The 22,698-nt window shown below is 40.8% G+C and overlaps 1 protein-coding gene across 1 annotated transcript in view; it reads left to right on the top strand.

Moving 5' to 3' along the window:
* The window catches only part of SYT9 (synaptotagmin 9), a 180,368-nt gene that overhangs the window by 114,485 nt on the left and 43,185 nt on the right, over positions 1-22,698 (top strand). The window contains exons 4-6 of the mRNA XM_046637647.1: positions 14,284-14,404; positions 15,852-16,023; positions 18,134-18,263. Coding sequence (XP_046493603.1) covers positions 14,284-14,404; positions 15,852-16,023; positions 18,134-18,263 — 423 coding nt within the window. The remainder of the gene's footprint in view (positions 1-14,283; positions 14,405-15,851; positions 16,024-18,133; positions 18,264-22,698) is intronic.

Genomic DNA, 22,698 nt, shown 5'->3' with positions numbered 1-22,698 from the left:
TTGGCTTATTTGCCCTGCACAAATGTTACCCTAGTTCAGTCTATTCTTTACACTAGTCTAGTAGCATTCTGATAACTTTTTCTATGCAGTGGGGGAGAGTCTCACAATTTGTTCTTCTTTAAGAGAATCTCAACTGCTCTTGGCACTTTGCACATCCAAATTAAATTTAGAATCAGTTTGCCGAATTGTAATCTGAGTGGAATTACATTTAACCTGTAGATCAGTTTGGGGAATATCTTTACAGCACAGTCAGGTGCCGCATAACAACATTTTAGTCAACCACAGATCGCATATAGGATGGTGGTCCCATAGGATTAATACCATATAGTGTAGGTGTGTATAGTAGGCTGTACCATCTAGGTTTGTGTGAGTACACTCTGGTGTTCACACAATGATGAAATCGCCTACTGATAACATTTCTCAGAATGTGTCCCTGTTGGTAAGTAATCCATGACTGCATTGAGTCGTCCAGTCTATGAACATGTATATCTCTTCATTTATTTAGACCTTCCTTGCTTTATCTTTTTTCTATAAAGAAATATTGGACAGGGGCTGGCCCCATGGCCGAGTGGTTAAGTTCGCGCGCTCCGCTGCAGGCGGCCCAGTGATTCATTGGTTCGAATCCTGGGTGCAGACATGGCACTGCTCGTCAAACCACGCTGAGGCAGCGTCCCACATGCCACAACTAGAAGGACCCACAACGAAGAATATACAACTATGTACTGGGGGGCTTTGGAGAGAAAAAGGAAAAAAATAAAATCTTTAAAAAAAAAAGAAATATTGGACACTTTTTGGTAAATTTATTCCAAAGTATTGATGTTTTTTGATGCTATTTTAAGTGAATTTTTTTCTATTTTTATTTTTTTACTTGTTTTTTCTGGTATATAAAAGTGAAATTTATTTTTTTTTACTGACTCATGTCCATCAGTCCATCAATAAACATGTTTATTAATGCTAATAATTTATTTGTAGAGTTTTTTGCATTTCTTTATACATCATATCATCTAATAATGGCAGAATGAATTCTTCATGTCAAAACTTTATACCATTTATCTCTTTTTCATGCCTTATTTCACTAGCTAGGACCTCAAGAATAATGTAGACTAGAAATTGCAATGTGTGTTATTCCTGACATTAATTAGGAAGCTTTCTACATTTCACCATTAAGTACACCATTGCTGTAGCCTTGTTTTTAGATGCCCTCCATCAGATAAGCAAATTCCCCTTTGTATCTGGTTTGTTAAAAGCTTTTATCTTAAATAGATGCTTGATTTTATCATATTTTTCTTTAGTCATTTAGACAATTATATGATTTTTTTCTATTTTGTTATTATGGACAGTTATTTTTTTTCATTTTCATATGTTAAATCAACCCTGTAAACTTGAGAGAAAAATACCTATGTTAGTAACGTTTTATCATTTTCATGTTTTTCTGCATTCAGTTTTCTAATATTTTATTTCATTTTTTTAATTTCAGTTCATAAGTGAAATTCGTCTATAATTTTACCTTTCTTGTAATGGCCTTCTCAGATTTTGGCACCCAAAACGTCATAGCTTTAAAAAATGACTTAGGGAGTATTTCCTCTTTTTATCTTGTCTGAAAGTGTTTGCATAATATTGGTTTTATTTCTTCCCTAAATATTTAATAGAATTCACCAGTGAACTCAGCTGGGCCTAAAATTTTCTTTATGGTGAGATTTTCAATTACAGATTCAAATTCTTTAATGAGCCATAGAAATACAGTCTTTTTGTCTTCTTATATCAATTTTATAAGTCTTGGGTTTTGAAAAATTTATCCATTTTATCTAATTTTTTAAATCTGTGGGTGTAAAATTGTTTATAAAATCCTTTTATCTTTTTTTTTTTAAGATTTTTATTTTTTCCTTTTTCTCCCCAAAGCCCCCCGGTACATAGTTGTGTATTCTTCGTTGTGGGTTCCTCTAGTTGTGGCATGTGGGACGCTGCCTCAGCGTGGTCTGACGAGCAGTGCCATGTCCGCGCCCAGGATTCGAACCGACGAAACACTGGGCCGCCTGCAGCGGAGCGCGCGAACTTAACCACTCGGCCACGGGGCCAACCCCCTTTTATTATCTTTTTTAATGCTTTTAGTAAAACTCTGTGATGGTGTTGCATTTTCAACCATGTTATGGTTATTTGTGCCTTTTTCCCTGATCCCTCTTTTTTGTCTGTCTGAAAGAAGGTTATCAATTTCTCTTAGCCTTTCAAAAGCTAACTTTTGGCTTTATTGATTCTCTCTGAATATATGTTTTCTATTTCATTAATTTCTGCTCTTATGTTTATTATTTCCTTCTCACTTTGGGTTTAATTTATTGTTCTTTTTCCAAGTTCTTGAGATGAATGCTTTGATCACTGAGTATCAGCCTTATTTTGTTCCATTTTATGCATTTAAAGCTAAAAACTTTCCCTTAATCTGATTTTTAAGCATTTGTGTAGGAAAAACCTACAGTGCTTTTCCTTTTTGGTTCTCTTTTACTCCCCTGCTACTACCACACTCACAACACTTCTGACACCAGAGGTGTGATGGTTATTACCACACCAAGCAATTCTGTGACACCAGCTGGGTGTCCTACAATTTCACTCAATTATGACACTGTTTACCTGGAAATAGCATCAGATCCCACAGGTTAAGGGCTCAGTTCCACAAGACTGCCTCTTACTTCACATGCCAATCCAAGTAGTAGGTCTACCCACAACTTCTGTCCAATTTGGCTACAAATTGGAGGTTCACACGACTCCCTCATCAGTTTTGACTAATTTGCTAGAGAGGCTTAAAAAATTCAGAGAAGCACTTATGTTTACCAGTTTATTAAAGGATGTGATAAAGGATACAGATGAACAGCGTGGTGAAGAGATACACAGGGTGAGGTCTGGGAGGATCCCAAGCACAGGAGTTTCCAACCCCATGGAGATGGGGTGTGTCACCCTCCAAGTATATGGATGTGTTCACCATCTGGAAGTTCTCTGAACCCAATTATTGAGATTTTATGGAGGCTTCTTCATGTAGGCATGATCAATTATTTACTCCATTTCTAGCCCCTGATGACGGGGAGGGAGCTGAAAATTTCAAGTTTCAAATGATGGCTTGGTCTTTCTGGTGACCAGCTGCCATCCAGGATCCATCCAGGACCCCATTCAGAGTTGTCTCACCAGAACAGAAGATGCTCCTAGTGCTCTTATCACTTAAGAATCTATAAGGGTTTCAGGAGCCCTACATCAGGAGCAGGGATGAAGACCAAATATATATTTCTTATTATAATCACAATATCACAGAATTCTACGTTTTGAAATGTATTATTTTCAGTATCATTACATTCAATATATTTCTAATTTTCATTGTCATTTTTACTTGGACCCATGCTTTATTTGAAAGTGTATTTCTTAGTTCCCAAATGTATGGAAACATTCTAGTTATCTTTTTGTTATAGATTTCTAGCTTAATTGCATTATGGTCAGCCCTCATCCTACCTAACATCTCCACCGTGCTCTGCTGTTAACTAACGTCCTTCCAGAATATCTTCCATGACATCAACTGTTTGTCTCTGAAAGTGACAGAGAGTGGTGAGAATGTGTGATGGTTGGGTATGCAGGCATATGGACCACAACGATCTCTCCCCTTTTCAGTACAGGAAAATATGTGTGAAAAAGCAAGTTGAAATGAGAGCATTGTATGTGTTCAGTAAAGGGTTGTTAACTCAGCAAGCTTGGAGTGCTTACACCCTGCACATTCCAAAGAAAGGACTGGCCCTTGACTGGTTCCTGAGAGATAACCTCTAAGCCCTTAGAATGTCCTGCCTGATAAGAGTTCTTTGTATAATAGACCTTGGGCCACACCAGATATTTTATGCTAACAATGTGATTTATGGTGAACACTGTTTTTGTTCACCTAGGACCCTGGGCCATGCTGTTTGACCTCTGACGAGGGGAATGGAGACTGACTAGCTAAGGTCAGTCAAATGGGCAATCCTTGCCACCTGCAATGAGAACCTTGGACATCAAGGTTTAGGTGAACTTCCCTGGTTGGCAGTACTTCATATGTGTTGTCACACATCACTCCTGGGAGAATTAAGTGCTGTCTGTGTGACTCCATTGGGAGAGGACAACTGGAAGCTCATGCCTGGTTTCTCCAGACTCTACCCTATGTGCCTTTTTCCTTTGCTGATTTTAATCTGTGTCCTTTTCCTGCAATAAACCATAAACTCTGAATATAACAAATTTTCTGGGTCCTGTGAATCCTTCTAGTGAATCATCAAACCTGAGGGTGGTCTTGGGGACCCCCAACACAGTGGTACTCAAAACTATTGAGGAGATGGGGGTATCAAATTTTGTTGATAATGACTCTCTTTGCCTAACTTGTGTAACCTTCTCTAAAGCCAAAGTTCAATGATTTTGGTGATGTTAATATCATATAAGTGGTATTAAAGAAGAATTAATCAGAGCTTCCAGTTAGATACATCAGATGAAAAACATGAAATTGCGTCTAACCCCTCTTGAGACTCCATACAGTGACATAAAGGGACTACAAAAGGCATAGGCAGTAGAAGACTTTTGCTTTGACCCTTCAGTTGTAAATATAGACAATTAGGGATGTCCTAGAATGTGACTAAAACCAACATCATAAAAGAGAAGGTCCAAAATAAACAAACAGATCAACTGATCGCTGAAGAAAAAGAGAATAAAGCGAGAAGAAAGAATTCTAATTAACATCCATCATTGAGGACCAAGCAAGATCAGTGAAAACAATGATGATGTAAAATGATTCTGAGATGAAATAATTTTAACCTAAACTCTATGCCCAGCCAACTTTCTCGTAAGAATTAGACCACAATAAAGATTATTTTAACTACCTGTGAACCCTCACTGGAAAAAAAAATATTCAAGGACATACTCAACAAAATGAAAAGTGTATCTAAAAAGGGAAGATGGTGTGGGTTTTAAGAAACTACAGTGAGCAAAGAAATGTGAACTTTTTAACCATAGTTTAAGTGTTTGTTAATAATTTGGCTGGGAAACATAATGGAATAATAAGAAACCGTATTTTAAAAGACAAAAGCATATAATATATTAAATTACAGGAAGAAGAAGATTTGAATACAAAATTAACTTGATTTAATAGACATAGAAATTTGCCCCCTACAAATAGAGAACACTCGTTATTTTCAGATGCATTTGAGCATAAATGAATAGAACAGAATAGAATAACATTTTAAATGCTTAAAACCATCAAGGCATATTCTCTGAACTCAAGGCAGTAAAACTAGAAGACAAAAATGTAGTCCTTTGAAAACTTGTCTTCTCAGGCTTTTTGAAATCCTCATCATTGACATTTAATTTACATACAATAAAAATTAGCCAATTTTAAGTGTGTAAGTTTTGCCAGACATATTTTTCTATCATCCCCAAAGGTTTCCAGTGCCCCTTTAGAGCCAGTATCCTCCTCCCACCCTCAGGCCCTAGCACCCAGTGATCACTTTATGTCACCTTATGTATTTTTGCTGTTCCTAGAATTTCATATAAAAGGAATCATACAATGTATTGTCTTTTATGTCTGACATCTTTCACTCAGCCTAATGCTTTTGGGATTTATTCATATTGTTTTTTCTATTTGTAGTTTGTTCCATTTGGTTGCTGAGTAGTATTCCACTATATGGATATACTGCATTTTGTTTATCCATTCATCATTTGATGCATTTAGGGTTTTTTTTTCAGCTTGGGCTGAGAACAGTTTCAAAGAAGTCTTTGGACAGATGTGTGATTTTATTTCACTTGGGTAAATAACTAGGTATGGGATTTCTGGGTCATTTGGCAAGAGTATGTGTAACTTTAAGGGAAACTGCCCCAGTGTTTTTCCAAAATGGTTGTAACATTTGCCTTTCCGGCGGCAGCTTATGAGAGGGTCAGCTGATCTACGTCCTGGGCAACAATTCATATTGTCAGTCTTTCATTTTCACTATTCTAGTGGGTGCATAGTGGTATCTCACTATCGTTTACTTTAATTTGGATGAAGTATTTCTCCAGATCTTTTGCCCATATTTTCGTCAGGTTGATTCTCTGAGTTGTAGGAGTTCTTTATGTATCTTGGACGTAAGTCCTTTATTGGCTATATGTTTTGCAAATATAATCCTTCAGTCTGTGGCTTAACCTTTCCCGTTCCTAACAATGTGTTTTGAAGAGCAAAAGTTTTTAACTTTAACGAAGCACAATGTATCAGTTTTTTCTATTAGGCTTTGTGCTTTTTGTGTCCATCTAAGGAATCTGTCTAACCCAAAGTCACAAACATTTTCTCCTATGTTTTCTTTTACAAGTTTCATAGTTTTAATTCTTAGGTCTATGATCCATTTCCAGTAAATTCTTTCATATGTGAAGGAAAAGTCGTGGTTCTTTTTTTTCTCCGACAAATGGATATCCAACTATTCATTCCAACACTGTTTCTTGAAAAGAATATCCTTTCTTCATTAAATTGTGTGGCTCCTTTCTAGAAAATCACTTGATCATGTAAATGAGGGTCTGCTTCTGGCCTCTTTATTCTCTTCCATTGATGAATATGTCTGTCTTTTTGCTGGTACCTTACTATCCTGATTACGGTAGTTTTATTCTATGTCTCATAATCAGGTAATGTTAAGTCCTCCAATTTTGTTCTTTTTCTAAATGATTTTGGATATTCTAAGTTCCTTGTATTTGCATATAAACCTTAGAATCAGTTTGTCAACATCTACAAAAGGTATGTTGGGATTTTGAATGGAATTGAATTGAATTTACAGATCCGTTGGGGAAGAACTAGTATCTTAACAATATTGTCTCTTTTTTTTTTAAGATTTTTATTTCTTTTCTTTTTCTCCCCAAAGCCCCCGGACACATAGTTGTATATTCTTAGTTGTGGGTCTTTCTAGTTGTGGCATGTGGGATGCCGCCTGAGCATGGCTTGATGAGCGGTGTCATGTTCACGCCCAGGATCCGAACCAGCGAAACCCTGGGCCGCCACCGTGGAGCGTCAGAACTTAACCACTCGGCCACGGGGCCGGCCCCAATATTGAGTCTCTTGATCTATGATTGTGAAATATCTTTTCATTTATTTCTGTCGTATCTAATTTGTCGCAGCAGTGTTTTGTAGTTTTCAGTGTGCAGGTCTTGCACATAATTTGTTAAATTTGTCTCTAAGTGTATACGTAAGTGTATTTTTAAATTTCAATTCACTTGTTTCATTTCTAGTATATAAACATAATGTTGCTTTTGTATTGAACTTGTTGGCCTTGCTAAAAACTTAGTTCTTTTAGTAAGTTTTTTAAGATTCTTGAGGATTTTCTACGTAAACAATCATTGCATCTGCAAATAAGAGTTTTACTTCTTCCTTTTTAATGTGCATGTCTTTTATTTTTCATTATTTCACTGGCTGGAACCTCTAGTACCATGTTGAATAGAAGTGGTGAGAGCAGACATCCTAGCTGTGTTCCCTGATCTTAGGCAGAAAGTGTTCATCTTTCATCATTCCGTATAATGTTAGCTATAGCTTTTTATAGATGCCTTTCCTAATAGAAGAAAGTCCCTTTCTATTCCTAGTTTGCTGAGTTTCTGTCCTAAATGGTTATTGACTTTTGTCAAAGGATTGTTTTGTATCTATCGATACGGATTTTTATTTTTTGGTATGTTGATATGGTGATTTACCTTGATTAAGATTTTCAAATCTCGAGCGAACCTCACATTCCCAGGATGGATCTCCCTTGTTCAGAATACATGTTCTTTTAAATATGTTGCTGGGTTTGATTTGCTAAAGTGTTACTAAAGATAACTGTGTCTATGCATGAAGATACTGGTCTGTAGTTTTCTTATGATATCTTTGTCTAGTTTTATTATCAGAATATTGCTATCCTCATCTAATGAGTTAGGAAGTATTTCTACCTCTTCTATTTTATGGAAAAGCTTGTGTAAAATTTGTATTATTTTTTCCTTAAGTGGTCTGGAGTGTTCTTTGTGGGAAGGTTTTTAACTATGACTTCAATTTATTTAGAATATATGATTATTCAGGTTACCTATTTTTTCTTTAGTTTGGTATGCTATTTTTTGTCTCTCAAGAAATTTGTTCATTTTATCTAAGTTGTCACATTTATTGGGATAAAGTTGTTCATAATATCCTGTTATTATTTTAATGTCTATAGTAGCTGTACAGATATGTCCACTTCCATTTTTGGTAATGAAAATTAATATTTTCTCATTTTCTTTCGTGATCAGTCTTGCTAAGGTGTCTGCTTCATTGATTTTTCTATAGTATTTCCATTTTTTATGTTTCACTATTTTCTGCTCATAGTTATTATTTCCCTCTGCTTATCTACTTTGTGTTTGATTTTTCTCCTCTTTTTTGTGTTTCTAAGTTGAAGCTCAGATCACTGTTTAGAGATGATACTTTTTTTTTAATGCTGTATATTCCCCTATAAACACTGCTTTTATAATGTCCTACAAGTTTTGATATGTTGTGTTTTCATTCTCATTCACTTCAAAGTAATTTTTAATATACATTGTGATTATTTTTCTTTGACCTCTGAGTAATTTAGAAAAGTATTATTTAATTTTCAGATATTTGGAGATTTTCCATATATCTATGATTGAATTCTAGTTTAATTTTTTTCATGTTAAAGAATATACTTCGTATGATTTCAATCTTCTTGAATTTAATGAGAGGTTTTATGATCCAGAATATGGTTTATCTTGGTAAATGATATGAAAAGACTGTGGATTTTGCTGTTTTTGAATGCAGTATTAGTGAGTGAATAAGTATCATTAGGTCAACTTGGTTGATAATGTTGTCCAAGTCTTTTATAGTCTTACTTCTTTTCTGCTTCTTTGTTCAATCAGTTACTGACAGAGCAGTGTTGAAATCTCTAACTCTGTTGGTGGGTTTGCCTATTTCTCCTCTTAATTCTGTCAGATTTGTTTAATATATTTTGAGGGTCTGTTATTAGATGCATACACATTTAAGGTTATGTCCTCTTGATGATTTGACCCTTTATCAATGAAATGCTCCCTTCCTCCCAGGTAATTTTCCTTTTTTGATATTGAACTCTTTGTTGATATTAATGTAGCCACTCTAACTTTCTTTTGATTAGTGTTTACATGGCCTAACTTTTTCAACCTTTTTTAACCTATCTTTGCTATGATATTTTAAGTGGATTTCCTTTAAATAGCATATATAATTGGGTCTTGCTTTGTTGTCCAATCTGACAATTTCTATCCTTTCAGTTGAAGCTATTAGGTATATACATTTAATGTAATTATCAATATGGTAATATTTAAATCTATTTTTTCTGTTTGTTTCATCTGCACTTTTGTCCTTTTTTTCTCCCTTTTTTTGAATTGAGTATTTTTATGATTCCATTTTATCTCCAATAATGGCTTGTTACATATATCTATTAGTTCTTTTAGTGGTTACTCTATTATTTAAAATTTACATCTTTATATTATTTTACTGAATCTTTATTATTTTGTTTCCTCTGCTTATTTTGTTTTTAATTTGTTTTTATTCCTCTGGTTTCTTAGACTGGCAGCTGAGGTCATTGATTTGAGTTTTATTCTTGTCTAGTATAGGCATTTTGGTGCTATAAATTTTCCTCTAGAATATTGGCACAGATGTTAGCTCAGCGACAATCTTCCTCACCAAAAAGAAAGAAAGGAAGAAAGATTTCCCTCTAAGTTCTGCTTTAGCTGCATTCCACAAATTTTCACATATGTTTTCTTTTTAATTTAGTTCAAAATACTTTCTAATTTCGTTTTTGATTTCTTCTTTGATCTGTGGGTTATTTACAAGTGTGTTATTTAGTTGCCAAATACTTGGACATTTTCCAGATATCTTTTTGTTATTGATTTCTAATTCCTTTTCATTGCAGTCAGAAAATATACTTTGAATCTCTTCAAATTTGATTGAGACTTGTTTTATGACCCAGAATATGGTCTATCTTGTTCAGTGTTCTGAGTGTACTTGAAAAGTATTCTCCTGCTGTTTGGTAGAGTGTTTTTTTGTTTGTTTTTTTTTAAGATTGGCACCTGAGCTAACATCTGTTCCCAATCTTTTTTCCCTTCTTCTCCCCAAAGTCCCCCCAGTGCATAGTTGTATACTCTAGTTGTAGGTCCTTCTGATTGTGCCATGTGGAACGCCACCTCAGCCTGGCTTGATGAGCGGTGCCATGTCCTTACCCAGGATCTGAACCGGTGAAACCCTAGACTGCCGAAGCAGACTTAACCACTCGGCCCTTGGCCTGGCCCCTGGTGGAGTATTTTTTAAATGCCTCTAGTTAAGCCGAGTTAGTTGATAGTGTTGGTGTTGTTCAGATAGTCAACTCTCTGACTATAACTGGGTCTTACTTATTTATTCTCACAATTCTATCAGTTTTTGCTTCATGTATTTTGAGGGTGTGCTATCAGGTGCATAAATATTTAGAATCGTATGTGATCTTGATGAATTGACCCCTTTATCATAATGAAATGACTGTCCTCATCCCTGGTAATTTGTCATTGGTACCATATATCATTGTTTGGACATATACTTTGATGTTAATTTAGCCACTCCAGATATCTTTTTATTAGTGTTAGTGTGACATACCATTTTTCATTCTTTTACTTTTAATCTATTTATATCTTTATATTTAAAGTAGATTTCTTGTTGGCAGCATAAAATTGAGCCTTGCTATTTTATTGAATGGGACAATCTTTACCTTTTAGTTGGATGCTTAGATCATTTACATTTAATGTAATTACTGAAACAATTGGGTTTAAATCTACCATCTTCCTATTTATTTCTATTAGATTTGCCTCTTCTCATCTTATTCCTTTTTCCTTTTTTTCTGCCTTCATTTGGATTAATTTAATATTTTTAAGTATCTATTTTATCTTCTTTGTTGGCTTATTAGCTGTAACTCCTTGTTGTATTATTTTAGTGATTTCCTTTCAGTTTGCAGTATACATCTTTAACATCCACAGCCTAACTTAAAGTGATATTATACTACTGGTACTATCTATAGTACAAGAACCTTACAACAATTCTAGTTTCGTATCTTCCCAGTGAATGACCCCAATAAAATGAGAATGTCTCTTTCACAGTATCAATTTTTCAATCCCAAGGGGGTCTTTAAGTTGCCCTGCTTGAGTTAGGTACTCATCCCTAAACAGACCACAGTGGACAGGGGCATGAATATTTCTGTCAGCCTGAATTCCTCTAGCAACCCTTCTAGAACTTACTGGAATTGGGAAAGAGTCACCAAAAGAACCTAAGAAGAGGAATGCAAAAGTGTACTAGTTAGATAAAAAACCACAGCTATCATAGACCACTACAGGCAAACATATCGTAGAAGGAGTTTACAGATTAGCTGGTAGAGAAGTTGCAGATGCTTGCTATAAATTCCCAATATGTCTTGCCAACAATACTGAACTTGGCCACACAAAGCAGGAGCAAATGAAGCATTTCTTTGTGTGACATTTTCCTTCCCCTTGTACCCTCTAGGGCACGCGGCTTCCAGTGACGCTTCTACATATCTGATTCCTGTCAAGCTGGTAAAGCAGCCAAATACTCCACCACCCTTTCATATTTGACTTTTATCAGCATTCTGGAAAATTTTTTCTAACAATCTAAGCACTTCTGTGTAAGCAGAGTTTTATCAACGTTGGCACTTTTGACACATTGGACCAGCTAATTCTTTGCAGTCAGGGGCTCCCCTGTGCACTATAGGAGGTTTAGCCAATGTCCCTATGCTCAACCCACTAGATGTCAGTAACACATCTGCCTCCCCAGTTGTGACAATCAAAAATTTCTGCAGATAGTGTCAGATGTCCCTTGGGGGAGCAAAATTGGTCCTAGCTGAGAACTACTGATTTAAGGGAGTGTTTACAAACATCAGGATCTACAAGTTCTTGACCCCAAATCGGCATCAGCAGATGGGGAGAAAGCAGTTAGCATTAGGTGCCATGAACCCCTGTTCCTTATCCCACCAGGCCCATCTCTCCTCAAGGGACCATATCTGTGGTTCACCATTGCAGAATCAGCTCCCAGCATCTGGAAAAGAGCAGTGCTCAACACAACCACTACAACAACAAATGTGAAAAGAATAAGTGAATGATCGATGAATGAAAAGAAAAATCTGGATGATTATTCACTGTGTTACTCTAGAGAAAAGAGTGACATAGGTGGTATGTACATGAGAAAAGGAAGTCTTTTACTGTTTTACTTAAAATTTTCTGTATTTGAATTTTATCATTTTTACTTTCATAATTTAGAAAATTTTAAATGATTTCTTTTTAAAGCAGGGGGAAATCAAACCAAGTGTTTTCTCTTCGATAATTATTTCTCTATTTTGCCTTTTTTTTTTAAGTACAAATGTAGACTTTAGCCCTAGTGTACATCATTGAGTCTGAAGCTTGATTTTTTTTTTTCAGTTTTAACTCATGAGCAAACAGCCATATAGTATAAATATTTGTGAACAGGGTTCATGTTGAAAAAAGAAATGCGCTTAGCATAAAAGTAGCCTGACACATCACATTCAATTACGTGCATTGGCTTTGAGGGCAGGAAGTGGACTGCATGCATCTTCACATCTCGAACCCTACAGAGCTTACGCAGTGTGGGCCCTCAGGAATTGTGTGCTTAAAGAATTAATGATGATGAAGCTTCTTAGGCATGATTTTTGTTCTTCCTATTTTACTTTGTTAAACCAAGATTTTCTGGGTAGGATGAGAGGAGAGGAGGAGCAAGCTAAGTTCAGGAAAAAGCCTCTGAGGAAGAATATGTGTCTGGGCCTTTCTGCTTATGGCAGACAGAAGTCAACGGGCAAACGAATAGGCCGGGGAGTATGGAAGGGAAAGGATAATTTGTGGGGCCAGCTGTTGCTTCTCTTTCTCCTCTACCAGCACCAGGAAGCTGGGTCAGATCCTCCCTCTTCAGTGAGAGCAGCAGGGAACCCACAGCACAAAGCACTTCAGCGCCTGCCCCCTGTGACATCCCCTCTCCTGTAGAATTCTCTTCTCTCTCCTTGACCTCCACCCCGGAGGGAAAGACCCAGCCACCTGGGTCTCTTGAGGTCAGAGCTCCAGGAACCAGCAGAGCCTGGCTGCAAAGTGAGGTCATTTATTTACACGAGGCAAGAGATGCACGAGGATAGAGCAATCCATCTCCTTAGCGACCAAACAGATTCCCTTTCCTCGTCCTCCTGCAGAAGCGGTCAAGGCAGGGAGGCTGGGCGAGGTGACCTTCCAGAGCTGAATCTGTGCTTCCAAAAATAGAAGCATCCTTGGAGAATCGAGAAGGGGAGGGGAGGCTGTGGATGTTGAGGGCAAAAACCGGACTCCCCAGAGCTTTGTCAGTGTGAAACTGTATTAATTAGACACAGGTACCCAGCTCAATAACCTCAGGGAGCTCAAAAACTGAAACTGAATGAACTGGCTTTTTTTGTCCTTTCTATTTACACACTCACTAGCCTAAAAAAGAGAAAGAAAATCATGTCTTCTGACCTATTTGAATGACTGCACATTGCCCGAGATGTCTTCCCCAGCAGAGGGAAATGGGGGCTCCTTAGAGACACACCAAGAGAAAACAAGAGCTGCGACAAAGTGGGAGGGCCCGGGGCGGCAGTAGGGGGTCTTCGGGAACTGGGTCCCCACCCATCTCTCCCTGCGTGGAGACTTCTTGGGTCCCTGTCCAAGGCTTGGTAGGGCCACGCACATATTCAGGTATGTCCAGGTCCGTGGATGTGTGGCATCAGGGGCTGCCTCTCCCAGGCTCCTGCAGCATCCTTGTCCAGAGCCACGTGGAGACTGGGTGTTTCCAGGGTCCAGGGGAGCCATGTGCTAGTCTGCACAGGTGTCTGACCAGGTTGTGTGCAGTGCCTTGGCAGGTGGAGGGTTGTGTGAGTGTTGGGGGGCAGGTTTGCAAGAGTGTGCAGGGTATTGTAGCAAACTTGGGGCATCTGCTCTGAGGGCTGTGTTCTGGGCTACAGGGACCTGTGTGAGGCTGTGCCAGGCTGCGAGTGGCTGGATAGAGGGTGGGAGAGCCCTGGTCACCCTCCACAGCTTTGCTATCTAAAAATGGGCTCTGCTTCCTTAGGGTGAGGGGCTCCCGAAGTGCAGGAATTAATCCTTCTCCGTGTGACTGACAGGAAGGGGAGAGACACCAGGACTCGCCAGGTGAACAAAAGGAGTGTTGCCGTCCTTCCAGTGCTGCCCTGCAGCTGATCCTTAGGCGCACTGGGCTGGAGACACTTCCTAACATGTCAGTTTGTGCTTTCTCAACAGGACAATGTGGATCTTGGAGAGCTGATGTTTTCCCTCTGCTATCTTCCAACGGCTGGCAGGCTGACCATTACCATTATAAAAGCAAGGAATTTAAAGGCAATGGACATAACAGGAGCATCAGGTGGGACATTGTCAAATTCAGACTTCCTCATATGGTTCTAATGTAGTACCTTATGAAGTTTCTAGGATAGTAATAAAGTGCACGGACTCTGGAACCAAATGCCTAGGTTTAATCCCAGTCCTAGACCTGCTAGCTGTATGACCTTAGGCAAGCCGCTTAACCTCTCTGGGTTTCAGATTCCTCATCTGTAAAATGAAGGTAATAATAGTATCTGGCTCACTGAGTGGTTATAAGGTTAAATGAGTTAAAACATATGAAGCCATAAGAACAGTGCCTGGCACATGCTAAATGCTGCCTAATGTTCGCTGTCATTGTTATCGTCATTATTTGCTCTTAGATCTTCTGCACCATAATTGGGAACTGGACCTACAGTGTGCACATGCTGATAGAGCTTGTCTAACTGGGTCTTTCTTCAGATATAAGCAATCACCATCTCAGGCTCGTGGAAGACTGAAGAATCCCATGTCCTTATAAAAGACCTGTCAGTGAACTAGGCAGTTTGGTGTTTTCCAGTGAGTCAAGCATGTGCAGTTAAGTTGTAATCCCTAACAAAACGTGCCCTGACATGCAGTTCCTACTATACGAATTCACAAGTAACCTCTGCAGAGGCTCCCAAAATGTGGTCACAAAACACACAGTCCCCTGGCTCTTAGTCACTGAAATCAAAGGACATCAGATGCAATGTATTCTGCTTCCTGTACTCAGTGTTTTTCCAAGCAGAGAAAAACAGTGTGGCCCCTTCTGGCCCTCTGAGTCCCTCCTGGACAGTGTGCAGGAATCAGGACAACACATGGTTATGGAGGCGAAGAGAGAAGGGGAACTCCCCATGGAGCAGGAGGATAGTGAGGTGGAACCAGGAAGGTGCCACGTGAAGCAGAGACCAGCCTTGTCACCTGTCACCGCATCCCAGCGTGGCACCACAAGCAAGCCTGTGTCCTTTCTCTCCCTGGGGGCTCAAGGTCCCTGCACTTAAGGAAATCTATCCCCCCAACTTCTCCCTGTCCTCTGGGAATTCAGCTTCTCCTTTTCTTAAAGCCCAGATCTTTAGGAAGAGATTCCCTGGGGTGTCTCAGAGTCGGGACCTGCAGCCCATTTCCCCAGGCCTTGGAAAAGCCTTTGCATTTCTCGTCCTGTCGCAGCCAGGTGGGTCTTGAATTCTAGCTGGGGCATTTTCTAATTCGGTAACAGATGTTTTCACACTATTTTTAAATTCCACACATTTTGAGAAGACAGTGTCGTATACTTTTTCTTGAATGAATGAATGACTTAATTATCCTAACTCTAATCACTGCCCAGGCATCATATTAATTAAACTTCTCAAACTCCAGTCTGCAGGCAGGTGAAAGATTCCTGCATACCATAGTCTATGAAACTCCACAATGACAAAACTACTGGCCTAAATCTCCACGTATCCTCACAGTACCCCTGCTTGTCACGGTTTGTACAGATCCCTACGTGAAAGTCTCACTGATGTGTGATGGCAGACGACTGAAGAAGAGGAAAACATCCACCAAGAGGAACACTCTGAATCCTGTTTACAACGAAGCCATAGTCTTTGACGTCCCTCCTGAGAACATTGATCAAATCCACTTGTCCATAGCGGTCATGGACTACGACCGGTGAGATTCCTGGAGCTCTTTCTCAGTGCAAGTCTGCTGTGCCCAGGGCAGGGAGGGCAGAGGGGGAGTGCAGCCACAAGTGCTTACCTGGTGTCCCAAGCTGCAGGAAATGAGTCGAATGAGCAGCACGTGGAAGGCAGATTGACAAGGAGTCACTATTTTCCAAACCACACTGTAGAATCAGATTACCAAAGTGCCTCTCAGTTTTCCCATTCTTTCCTCCCCCTTTCTTACTTCTCTCTCATCCTCCACCCTCCCCCACGTCTACTCTCTCCATCCCTGCATGCCCCCTAGATCTCAGCTTGGAGAATTGTGGCCCCACAGGACTCAGTCTTCTCTCTTGAGCAATCCTGCCTGGCCTTCACTGGAAAGATTCCACTCAAAACAGCAGAATGATTACTTTAGCCAGACCATCAACATTTCTAAATACATAACTTCATCCTTTTTTTCCTTCTCGCAATATGTTTAATAAAGATCATTTCCATCCACTTAAATCTGAAAGCAAACACAGAAATGTTCTCTTAAAAACGCTAGAATCAGTATGGATGACAGGGTACATTAAAATGTATAAGATGCTCGACTTTCTAATTAATACAGCACAGAAGAGATATTTATAGCCTTCATTGTAGCCAATTGTGTATTTAAAGGACAGATTTGAAAAACAGTTATTTTAATATGCAAAGCAAGTACCAACAGGGAATTATACATGTTAAACCAGTCATTAGACTGAAATGCAAAGTATGTTTTTAATTGGGAACCTCCCACGTGGTCTAGGCACAATTATTAAAAAAATCATTCTGACTTCTGCTATAATCTCACAAATATTATTTGTAGCTAAAAATTTTCCCACATACCCCTGAAATGTCAGTAAGGCAGCTTCAGTGCCCTTATGCCTGGGGGAAGCATAACCGTATTCCAACCCAGGGAGCACATGGGTTGGCTCAGCTGCCCATGGGTGTGACAGCCCATGCTAGGCAGTAGACCTCATCCTGTCTCCTCTGGTTGACACACAACACCAATAGTGTCAGGCCACAGAAGGGGACATTGCCCACCAACCGTGGAAGGCTAGGCCAGCATTTTTCAAGCTATTGCCAAGTTTCCCGCATCAACAAATCTGATTATGTGAGCTCTGCTTCAATTTAATTCTCAGTAAACTCATGAATCTGGCCTGGAAAAATCCATGGCAGAATTCATGGGGCATCTGCAAGCAACTGATTTTAATGTGCATAACTCAAATATCCTTCACACTACTTCCCCACCCTTGTCTCCCCCTTACTCCCTGCACACAAATAGGAGAAAAATCACTCATCTTCACAGGAAAGAAAAAGAAAGAGAGAAAGTCTATGAGTTTGAATCCCAAAGAGTTGAAAGATGAGCCGTATCATTCTAGTTATGCAAAGGATTTGTAACTAAAAACTGCTAAGGAAAAATAATTTGACCAAGGTAGGGGCCTACCCAGGAAATGTTTCAGAAATATTAGCTCTGAGGTTAAAGGAGCTAAGTATCTTTCTACAGTGGGGAAGTCAAGTTGCTTATAAGTAGCAAAGTTGGGCTTGGAAAAGAGGAAAGAGCATAAAAAACATGTTCTGTGAAGAGAGGAGTTGCAAGAAGACCCAGGAGCTGTCTCCACTCTACCCTCTTTATGAGCCCAAAACCATAACTGTCAGACACAGAGCTTCTCCCTTACCTGTACTTGTTTGCCTCTTGCAAGAATTTGAGCAGGCCTTATTGCAAGAAACTCCTTTCAGATGGCCTCCTTTTCACTGCATGCATTTGAAGACTTGGAGATCAACCTAGTTCTAGAACCAGAGGTGGCATCCTTAGCATGCATCAAGGAGGTCTTTGAACATAGAGTTCTCGGGAACAAGCTAAGTTATGCCAGTGTTACGAAAGCTGAGGTGTGTGAGGGCCAAACTCTGTTCTTCCTCTTTGTGCCACTGAGTATAATATTGGGTCCCAAGTACTATTGTCTGTTAAGCTTGGCCTGTATTTTAAATTAGGGAATGAAAAGAACCACCCCTTCCATAATTCCTCTGTTAGTTTAATTGAGTAGTTCTTGCTCTTACATACCAAAATTTTAAGAAAAAACTATTGTGGGCCATTTTCACAGTGTAGGTCACAATGAGATCATCGGCGTGTGTCAAGTAGGCAACGAAGCTGAGAGGCTGGGCAGAGACCACTGGAGTGAAATGTTATCATATCCTCGGAAACCCATTGCGCACTGGCATTCCTTGGTGGAGGTAAGACTCGACCCCCACGTGCTTCACTTTGTGGAAGAATAAGTACTTTACTGTTCAAAAGCAGGGGCTACCACAAATGCAAGTTAAAAGCGTCTACAGTCATAGTTGGGCTTCTCTGGTTGAATTTCCTAGGGCTGTTGGGAATTATATTCAATCTGAGGTTGATTCTGTAATGCCCACGAGTGTGGTAGGTTTTGAACATTGATCAAAGATCATCCCTCACTTTGGTGGTCTTTAAAAATGATCAAGATTCTCTGATTCTGTGTTAGGGCTTGGGTTGACATTTGTAGGGCATCTGGATGAGTGTGGAGTTTCAGGCCACCATATAATGACTTATGCCTGGCATCAGAAAGAACTCGAGACTGGGAGAGAGGAGGCCTGGATTCTAGGACTGGGTCTAGCATTAACCTATGATTCTGGGCAAGTTTATTAGTATCAGATTCAGCTACATATGATAGAAATCCTAAAAACAACAAACCATGAAACAACAAATGAAATGGAAATATTTCTCTCCGACATAAAAAAGTTCCAGCGGAAGGTAGTCTAGGGTGTTATAGTGACTCTGTGATCCACAGAGACCTAGATTTCTTCTATCTTTCTGCTTTACTGACCCAGTGTGGCTTTTTTGTGAGGTCACCTTGTTGTACAACATGGCTGCAAACCTCCAGCCATCACACATCTTCCAGGCCATAGAAAGGTAGAAAGGGGCAAGAACCAAAAGTACACACATTCCTTTTTTAAGGATTTTCCTTGATGTCTCATGCAACACTGCTACTTACATTTGACTTAGTCACACAGACATGTGTGAAGAATATATTCTTTTTGTTAGGTGGAAATGTGCCCAACTAAAAACCAGGGTTTTGTTTTCAAGGAAGAAGAGGAGAGTGGTTACCTGGAGGCAATGGGCCATCATTCTGCCTCTCACATCCTCATTCATTCACTCACTCCTCCATTATTTACTTCTCATTTATTCTTCCCCCGTTCATCTTTGCTCGTTGACTCACTCATTTATTTACTAACTCATTCTCTCAAAAAACAAATTGTGTTTACTAAGTAATATTTCTGACGGTCAAATGCCATATTAAGTGCAGAAAATACAGATGTGAATAAGAAACCATCTCTTCCATTGAAGAGCTTGTAGACCATAAGAGAGACAGAAGGTGGTATATAAATTAATCATTTAAGTGCACAATCATAAGTATTGTCATCTATATCAAGTGCTACAGGAGCACATGGAGGGAGGTGTCTATCACGCTTAGGTGAGATTGTCTGTGAAGCATTTCTTCCTTCTGCTTTCCATAAGTGAAGAGAACTGAGCTCCTGGAAACAGGGTCACTGGGGAGCATGGGTTCCAGGCAGAGGACTTTCCATGTTCTCCCAGTGCAGGCAGCTCTGCTCCCTGCAAAGCCATTCTGAGAGGCCAAGGCTAGAGCCCTGCCCAATGTGGGTTCTGCTGCCACTGACAGTCAGGTGAGTCTGGTTGAAGTGAACATGCGGGGCAGCTGTAGAGAGGGAGAGAGGCCCCACACCCGGGCCTGGCGACGAAGGGGCAGTCTTCCTTTGTTGGAGAGAGTGCTGGAGGGAGAAGTGCAGGGCAAGGTGTATGAACTGATTCTAAGTTTCAGGGCCTCTGGGTGTATTCAAGAAGAGCCTAGGGCCCCCTAATTTGCAGCTCCCTGAGGCCACTTCTGCCCCTGGGCCAGAGAAGCTGACTCTTTCTTTCCTGGACTCAAAATTAATCCCTAAGGGAGACCCTGTGAACCACCTGAGAAGTAGCGGGGGGGACTAATGCTGACTGCACTGCATCTCACTTCTTCAGCTCCTGGTGGAATTCTGAGAGGAGTCCGTCTGTGGGCTCGTTAAATTGTGTGAGCCTGTCACTAGCAGTGGCAGTTGGAGCAGTTGTAATAGACTTTTTGCACCCTTGTAAGTCACTGCTGACTCTAATTCTTATTTGTAATCTGGAGTGTCGGGGTGTCAAAGCTCTCCGCTTCTCAGGACACCGGAAATGGGCAAGGACAGGATTAGGAGTGCAGCGTGGGGCTGAGCCCTAATTTGGTGCCCGTGCAGTTCTTTCTCAATGACCTTGCCAGAGAGCCACCATGGGTGGCGCGTTGCAGCCTGGGTCCCCGGGGGGCCATGCATGCACCTTCTACAAAGGAATGCGTAGAAAGCGGGCCTTGGAGTCTTCCGTCGCTGCCAAGGGAAACGTGCTATATGACTCTGGTCACGGGGGAGATCTTGCTTAAACTCTGAGTGCTTGGCTCTTTGAAAATCTGTGTTCGACAGTTATGTAAGTGAGAAATAGATGTTTTCAGGGTTAAACCCACTGAAACTTGGGAGTCGTTTGTTACAGCAGCTAGAATTACTTTGGCTAATACAATGGCCGTTTCTCAACTGTTGCAACAGAACTAAGGAAATGAAATGCCGGTGCCCCTTGTACGGAGGGCAAACCGAGGAGGCTGCCCCTGCCCTGTTGCTTCCTGTCTCTTTGAAGTACATGCCCAGGACTCCAGATCCAACCTGAGAGGGGAAGCGATACTTGCCTTTTTAAAAATAAACATGTGACCAGGAGAATTGGGGCACTGGTACCAGAGGAGATGAAAAGCCCTATGGGAGAGGTCACCGCGCTTTGTAACAGCTGTGAGGATGGAGGGTGCCGGAGGCTGGCGGCGGGAGGCACTCGCTCCGGAGTTGGAGGGACCTAGATTCAATCCCTGTGCTGCCTCACAAGGTGTTTGTTTTTCTGAATCTCAGTTTTCTCATCTGTAGAGTGGCCAGAACAGCCCCTATCTCACAGGCTGCTTGTGAGGATTAAACAGTCTAAGCTGTGTGACACACAGTGGCTGGCACATAAATAAATGCTCAGGAAAGTTCTCAGTTACGATCATTATTATGTGTGTCCTACATTCTGAGGGATTGCTGTGTCCTCGTGTGACTGTCACACAAAGAAATACCATCCACAGTGTTTGTCATGGAGGATAAAAGGCTGGAAAACCCCCCACCCCCCACACCCGGCGGTGAGCCATCACCTCAGATGGGAGCAAGGGGTCACTTGCGACTTGGCTGGACATAGATGCACATATTTAAATTCTGTTCCTTCTCCTTTCTTCCCTGGCCTTAAAGATAAGTTGCTCTTATATGCTCTATGAACCTTTAAAGTTTCTTCTTTAAGACAAAAACAGCAAATTAAGTCCCAGTGTTGTCAATAAGTCTGTGTGTGTGTGTGTGTGTGTGTGTGTACATACGCACGTGTGTATGAATGAATGAGGAGGGGAGGGGAGAGGATATGTGATAGTTAGGATTCAGGATGAAGAGAGGCTGGCCTGGCAGAAACTCTTCACTGCTGGGGGCTGAGGGACCAGGTTAGGACTGAACCCTGAGCCCTGCAGAGATCTGGCAGCCTGCTCGGGGCTGCATCCAACACACCCTGACCTTGCCAGGGCAGGTGGCAGATGGAGTCTTCAAAGCCAATGAGTTCAAAAAACCCGTTTCTCTCTCAGGTATTTGGATGGCTTCACTGCACACTCAAAGGTCAGCCAATATGGCTCCCTTTACTCTCTATGATGTCAAAGGCTTGGGTAGCTGGATAAACGCCATCAGAGCGGGCCTCCTGGGACTTGGGAACAGGAGCGTCGCCGCCAGGGGGCCTCTGGAGTTGATGGAGCTCTCAGGGCTCCGACCACAGCCCCTTCCTCCATATATCCAAGAGAAGATGGTGCTGGCCTGGCCATATCCCAGCACCTTTCCCACCCTCTTGTGTGTGAGCTGACCTACATCAGGAGCCCCAGGGAGAATAATAGAAATAGTTCCAGGTTTTCATTACATCCCTGTGTAGTGCTGCATATCCTCTGTATTAACAAGCAGTAATCTTCGTTTGATGGGAAGACCAGACACAGACGCCATTTGCTGGAATGAAATTTACTTCTCTAACAGAGATATAAGACAGAAAATCCCATCAGCATATTTGGTGAAGATCAGCAACATTATCATTACTGACAAAGGTGAACGATTCTAAGCCCCAAAGTCCTGCTCGAGGGGTGCTCAGGTGTGGATAGGTCTTCCTCTCTCTAAGCTCAGCCTTTTCTACATGTATGTATAAGGATAACAGGATTCTGCACCCAGCTAGTCTGCCGGTCTGCTGGGACCACCTCATTGAGCCTGATACCCCCTGCAACTAAGGGTTATACAATTCCCAGCATAACTAGGAGGCAGGTGTGGCACGGTACACCTGGCATGAACAGAGTCCTCATCTGCCACCTTCTACCTCCTAAAGGGTGTAATCTTAGAGCTATAGAACTAGAGCACATGTCAGTTACCCAGACTCAGCTGGGAGTTACACCAGCAGGCCCTTCAAACCGGCTTGGGTATTATCCATCAAGTGCCTAGCAGAGGCCACTTGGAGTCTTCGAGGTCCACACATTCCCGGGAGAAA

Source organism: Equus quagga, chromosome 14, assembly GCF_021613505.1.
Source record: "Equus quagga isolate Etosha38 chromosome 14, UCLA_HA_Equagga_1.0, whole genome shotgun sequence".
Lineage (NCBI taxonomy): Eukaryota > Metazoa > Chordata > Mammalia > Perissodactyla > Equidae > Equus > Equus quagga.
This window is presented reverse-complemented; position numbering and strand designations above follow the sequence as displayed.